Raw genomic sequence first — 7,220 nt, forward strand, 5'->3', positions numbered from 1 at the left:
GTAATATTTTGTGATAATTATATTTGATTTGCTTATATCAAAAATTGTTCTTGTGAAATTATTGTTAAATTAATTCTAATTTTCTTAAAAATTAGTTATCAGAAATATATTTAATACAAATCGAAAAATTTTTAGACAAAATTAAAATAAAATAAAATTTAAAAATATTTTTAAAAATTTTAACAAATTTAAAAGACAAAAAATATACTTTATTCATTAATTAATTAAGGTCTTCTTATTTTAGTATTGTTACTTATTTAATTTAGTTTATATATATGTCAATGATTATGGATCACGTATGTGTATCGTTGCGCGCCGTGATCATTGGGGCATTCCCTTGTATATGTCCACTAATAATTAACAAGTTAATAACTTAGTGACTAATGTGTACAAAGAAGTAGGAAGTAATGGTGGTTGGGTCAACTCCTCATGATGACATGTACTCCCTCTTTAGCTAGATAACACCGTACCATGCATGTTGCTGGTGTGTATATGTAGCATTAACTCCATGGTTAATTATTATTCATAATATAATGAATCATGTGTATGTGGTGGGTGACTGTTTCTAACCAGAATAATATAGCTAGCTAGTGTGAACATAATGATCTCAACCCATGAAGAAAATTCCCACACTAGCTAGTAGGAGTGGAATAACAATTATATATATTAATAATAATAGTAATAATAAGTGGTGGTTGGTTATTACTATATTAAGAGGTAAAAATTAGTAACCATAAGCTGTGCCTGGTAGAAGCAAAACAAGCCAATTAATAATTAAGAAATTGAAATAACAGAAAACACAACCACACACACTACAGATATGTTATTGTATGTTAATTTATTTAGGTATAGTTAGAATTAGAAGCTGTGTGTGGTTCCAGGCTTGCAAAGCAATCCTTCCAGAGAGGAATCGTTGATAAAAAGTAATGGGTTTGCTTCAAAGCCAACCGAATCTCACTCGTGTCCTCGCCTCCTCATACTTAACAATGCATCTTTCTCTCTCATTCAATTCAACACTTGACACCACCACCTGTAATCACACACATATATATAACTAACTAACTTCCAAGGTTGGAAACGCAACTCTGGCAGACACTGAGTTACTGTTAAAGAAAGCCCCTTTTCTCACACCAACCAATTATATTAACTCCATCATCCCATCCCACTCTTTTCAATTCATTATTCATTCTCTCTAATTAACAACAATATGGAGCAGCAGGTGGAAGAGGAACATGTGGTGCGCAGCAACAAAAATAACAATAATGATCACATGCAAATTATGATGAAGGGCAAGCGCACCAAGCGTCAGAGGCTACCTTCCCCACTTAGGTTAGCTATGGCCATGCCTTCTTCAACCTCTTCAACCTCCTCTTTCGGTTTGGATACCCCAACAACAACCGCAAGAACAGAAGATGAGGATAATAACGACGAAGACATGGCGAATTGCTTGATCCTCTTGGCTCAAGGCGGCGGAGGCCGGGGAACCCGCCATAATAACAAGAAAGAAAGCATATTCAACCTTTACGATTGCAAGACTTGTAACCGAAGCTTCCCTTCCTTCCAAGCTTTGGGAGGACACAGAGCCAGCCACAAGAAGCCCAAGATCTTAACAAACAGTAGTAGTGTTATTACCACACAAGAGAATTACAATAATGACCCTACAAGCACCGCCCTTACCTTGCAAATATCAAACAGCTCCTTGTACTGCCGCAGCATCACCACCACCAAAACAACGACCGTCATGGAAACCACTGCTCCTATTTCCAAAGCAAGTAAGGTTCACGAATGTTCCATTTGCGGTGCCGAATTCACCTCTGGCCAAGCCTTGGGTGGTCATATGAGGAGGCACAGGGGTTTGTTGACCGTTTCTTCCGCCACAGCGGCAACCACAACCACCACCACTACAACTACATCATCATCTATTAGTGGTGCAAATGCTGATCATCAAGAGACCAAGAACAATAATAATAATGTCAACAAGAATATTTTGAAGCTGGATCTCAATCTTCCGGCACCGGAAGATGATCATCACAACAGGGTACCAAAGTTCTCTTTCCAGTCCAAAGAGAAAGTTATTGTGTTCTCTTCTGCAGCTTCTCTCGTAGATTGCCATTATTAGATTGTTCATAATAATATATAGCCTCACTCCGATCCTCTCTATCATTGATTAAGTGTTCAGTTATATTGACATTTCTTAACTCTTTCATATTGTCCATTTGTCGTTATTTTCACTCCATTAACCCTTGTATACATTCAATGATTCTTTCAGTTAATATTCAAAATTAATTTGAACTTTTATTCAGACTCTGGTTTTGAAATATATACTTACGTGCACAATTTATTCCTCTTATATTCATTGTATATATTGGTTTGAGAAATTCTTTAGTACCATGTTTTTGGTTCGACAATTAGAAGGAATCTAAGTATAGGGAGAGCAACGGAGATACAAGATAGATACTTCATATGAATTTCTCTTTGTTTTTAGTCTCAATAAAATCATGTCATCCATATTTAAACTTTATTATTATGAATTTTATTAAATTGGTCAACGAGTGAAATGTCATATATATATAACGATTTTTTATATATTTTTTATATCTTCTTCTTTTCATATTAAAAATTATTAATCAAAGATAAAAAATTTTGTTTTTAGTATATATAATAAAAAGCATACAAACATCATTTTTCATTATTAAAATAACCTTCCGCTAAGATATTAGAATAAAGGTTGTAAATCAGGTATCGGTGAGTGAAGGATTAATGCACATATGAGATATGGACGATGTTAACGAGATAATATTTAAGATTATTTTATGTAACATGATATTTAAAATTTTATACATATTGGTACACGAAATTGTGATCTCTGGTAATGGCTCCAAAAACTTGGTGCTCTAATCTTAATTCATAATTTGTCACAACTTTGATACAACTAACCAGTAAGTGCACTGGGTCGTCCAAGTAATAAAACCTTACGTGAGTAAGGGTCGATCCCACGGAGATTGTCGGCTTGAAGCAAGCTATGGTCACCTTGTAAATCTCAGTCAGACGGATATCAAATGGTTATGGAGTTTTCGAATAATAATAATAAATAAACAGAAAATAAAGATAGAAATACTTATGTAAATTATTGGTGAGAATTTCAGATAAGCGTATAGAGATGCTTTCGTTCCTCTGAACCTCTGCTTTCCTGCTGTCTTCATCCAACCAATCCTACTCCTTTCCATGGCAAGTTGTATGTTAGGCATCACCGTTGTCAATGGCTACATCTTGTCCTCTCAATGAAAATGGTCCAATGCGCTGTCACTGCATGGCTAATCATCTGTCGGTTCTCGATCATACTGGAATAGGATCCATTGATCCTTTTGCGTCTGTCACTACGCCCAGCACTCGCGAGTTTGAAGCTCGTCACAGCCATCCCTTCCCAGATCCGATCCTACTCGAAATACCACAGACAAGGTTTAGACCTTCCAGATCTCAGGAATGGCTATCCATGGGTTCTAACTTATACCACGAAGACACTAATAGCTCGGACTCGGTCCCCTGTATTAGATATCCAAGAGATATCCATTCAATCTAAGGTAGAACGGAAGTGGTTGTCAGGCACGCGTTCGTAGGGAATGATGATGATTGTCACATTCATCATATTCATGTTGAAGTGCGAATGAATATCTTAGAAGCGGAATAAGTTGAATTGAATAGAAAATAGTAGTAATTGCATTAATTCATGAGGAACAGTAGAGCTCCACACCTTAATCTATGGAGTGTAGAAACTCTACCCTTGAAAATAGATAAGTGATAAGGTTCAGGCATGGCCGAATGGCCAGCCCCCAAACGTGATCAGTAGATCAAAAGATAATCCAAAGATGAAAATATAATAGTAAGAAGTCCTATTTATACTAAACTAGTTACTAGGGTTTACAGAAGTAAGTAATTGATGCATAAATCCACTTTCGGGACCCACTTGGTGTGTGCTTGGGCTGAGCTTGAAGTTTACACGTGCAGAGGCTTCTTTTGGAGTTGAACGCCAAGTTGTAACGTGTTTTTGGCGTTCAACTCTGGTTCGTGACGTGTTTCTGGCGTTTAACTCCAGACTACAGCGCAGAACTGGCGTTCAACGCCCTTTTGCATCGTCTAAACTCGGCCAAAGTATGGACTATTATATATTTCTGGAAAGCCTTGGATGTCTACTTTCGAACGGAATTAGAAGCGTACCATTTTAAGTTCTATAGCTCCAGAAAATCCACTTTGAGTGCAGGGAGGTCAGAATCCAACAGCATCATCAGTCCTTCTTCAACCTCTGAATCTGATTTTTGCTCAAGTCCCTCAATTTCAGCCAGAAAATACCTGAAATCACAGAAAAACACACAAACTCATAGTAAAGTCCAGAAATGTGAATTTAACATAAAAACTAATAAAAACATCCCTAAAAGTAACTAGATCCTACTAAAAACATACTAAAAATAATGCCAAAAAGCGTATAAATTATCCGCTCAACACAACACCAAACTTAAATTGTTGCTTGTCCCCAAGCAACTGAAAATCAAATAGGATAAAAAGAAGAGAATATACTATAAATTCAAAAATATCAATGAAACATAGCTCCAATCAGATGAGCGGGACTTGTAGCTTTTTGCCTCTTGAATAGTTTTGGCATCTCACTTTATCCATTGAAGTTCAGAATAATTGGCATCTATAAGAACTCAGAGTTCAGATAGTGTTATTGATTCTCCTAGTTCAATGTGTTGATTCTTGAACACAGCTACTTTATGAGTCTTGGCCGTGGCCCTAAGCACTTTGTTTTCCAGTATTACCACCGGATACATAAATGCCACAGACACATAACTGGGTGAACCTTTTCAGATTGTGACTCAGCTTTGCTAAAGTCCCCAATTAGACGTGTCCAGGGTTCTTAAGCACACTCTTTTTTAAGTCTATACTGAAACAGTTTAACTTTTCATATAACACCTAACCCTAGTCGCAACTCAAGTACCAACTAAGTTGCCCTAGTTCGTTCACTAGTCTCTGTCTGTTTTTCTGTCGTTAAAATTTTACAGACTTTTTCTTTGGTTTTTATCTTTTCTTTAACTTTTTATCTTTTATTTATCTTTGCCTCACTAATATGTTCTTACCACTCCCTAAGTGTTTTATGAAGGTAAGTATGGGATTCTGCGCTTAAAATTGTCTTTCTAAAGCTTTTACAGAAAACTGCCTTTTCTGTATTATTTTATTATTTTTATTAAAATAATATTTTTAATTAAATATTATTATTTAATATTTTATTGTTTTTTTATTATTTTATCATTAAATTTTCGAAAATTAACTTTCTTTTACTTTTAACTTTTAAAATTCACTTTTTACCACCCGTAACTTTTAATATTTCTACTTTTACCACCCTAACTTTCAGAAATTACCGAATAACCCCTCAAACACCAAAATAATTACAACCTTGCCCTTTTTAAGATCTAAAAGGTGTTCTTCAATGTTCTTCATCACACTCAAAGTGTTCTTCGTGTTCTTCATAAATTCTTCAGATTCTTTCTCTGTTTTTACCCGTTTATTAGTCTTTTCAGCAACCGGTTATTACCATAATTCATAATAAATTAGCAGCCACTAAAACCCCATCTTTTCTACATGATTTCAACACAAATTGAACCTCAATTTAGCTTAGGGTTTCATTTTTCCAGCTTCCCAAGAACATGAACTTTAAAGCTTGAATTTCATCAAATTTCATCAAAATTTCACCAAAATTTCAACAAGAATCACTCATATAAATCATCAATTTCAAGCACAGCCAAACCATATCATAATCACACAACTCAAATACAATCAATCAAGATTAAATTCTTCAATCCCTACCTGCTTTTGCTGCTCCTAATTCGGTTAAACTTTCAGGTGGTCCTTAAGCACTTTTTCCTCCAAAATCACATCAAGAACAACTTTAAATCCAAAAACTCTCAACTGACCAAATCTCACTCAGTATGTTAGGAAGAGATATCTCACCTTAGACTTACTGGAAATTCATGTTTCTTGGCCCTCAAGTCAAGTTAAGCATGATTCCTAAGGAAGAACATCAAGAAAACACATGTTTTGCATGGTTTTCCTTGAAAACCGAATTGAAATGGGAGGGAGACAGCCATCTCACCTTATTTCCAGCCTTGATAAATTACATGGTTATGTAGAGGAAGAAGAGAGGATCATTTTGGTGAAATCGGAGTTTTGATTTGAGTTTTGGTTCAGAAGAAATCAAGATTTAAAGATTAAGTGTTCATGAAAGTTTCTCTCTTTTCTCTCTTGTTATTTTCGGCCAAAATGAGGAAATGAGATAGCCTTGGAGTTCTTGGGGGTGTAAGGTGAGTTGTGATTGGTTGGCTTGGAGGTGGATTAAAATAATATTAAAATATCTCTGGTGTACAACTACTAAAACTAGGTGTATCGGAACACTCGTAAAAACATCTCTAAAAATTATTTTCTAAGATACTAGCATAAATGACACTAGTAACATATTTATTATGAGAATAGTACATGTATAATGAGGCCTTAGCATTGCTAAATTCATCAGAGAGTGTTGGTGCTAAGCTGCACCAGTAAACCGTAAACCCGGTTAAACCGATTTTCTATTTTTAAATAAAACTGACCAGGTAACCTTATAATATTATTCAAGAAGCTTCTAACACTAATATAATGATAATGTCATCCTATTTACAAAAAACCAAATCAAAACTTCTAACCGATACGGTTCAAAAATCAGGTTCTTCGTGACCGCGTTATCGAGCTTGTATCGGAAAAGGTTCTAACTTAAAGATGACATAATGACAATGAGGATTGAGATACTTGATGATATATCAAAGTTTTTCCCCTTACTGATCTTCCAGAGAAATCCGTACTTTCAGAAAAGATTTCGCGTTCTCGAAAACCGGGGTTGTTACATTCTACCCTCCTAAAAGAAAATTTTGCCCTCAAAATTTCAGTTACCTGAGAATAGATGCGGGTAATCAACTTTCATCTTATCTTCCAGTTCCCAAGTGTGTTCTTCTTCTCCTCTTTGTCCCCAAGCTACTTTGACCAAGCGAACGATTTTGCCTCTTAGCTGCTTATCACTTCTTTCTACAATCCGAACTAGTGATGCTTGATATGTCAAATCGTTTCATAACTGTACTGTCTCTGGTTGTAAAATGTGACTCTCGTCGGGAATATATTTCTTAAGTTGCGAGACATAG

General features: G+C 35.5%; 1 protein-coding gene and 1 long non-coding RNA gene across 2 annotated transcripts in view; one reads left to right on the forward strand and one right to left on the reverse strand.

Annotated features, from left to right (window-relative positions):
• The window catches only part of LOC110263328, a 25,588-nt gene that overhangs the window by 3,656 nt on the left and 14,712 nt on the right, over positions 1-7,220 (reverse strand). The gene's annotated exons all lie outside the window — the stretch shown is intronic.
• LOC107648187 (zinc finger protein ZAT5-like) lies at positions 887-2,198 on the forward strand. Its single transcript, XM_016352159.2, has one exon. It carries the CDS (start codon positions 1,208-1,210, stop codon positions 2,117-2,119), a length of 912 nt encoding a protein of 303 aa, XP_016207645.1. The 5' UTR covers positions 887-1,207; the 3' UTR covers positions 2,120-2,198.

Source organism: Arachis ipaensis, chromosome B06, assembly GCF_000816755.2.
Source record: "Arachis ipaensis cultivar K30076 chromosome B06, Araip1.1, whole genome shotgun sequence".
Classification (NCBI taxonomy): Eukaryota; Viridiplantae; Streptophyta; class Magnoliopsida; order Fabales; family Fabaceae; genus Arachis; species Arachis ipaensis.

Excerpts from the sequence above, each read along its gene's own strand:
- LOC107648187 (XM_016352159.2), top strand. The coding sequence starts at position 1,208 with ATGGAGCAGCAGGTGGAAGAGGAACATGTGGTGCGCAGCAACAAAAAT.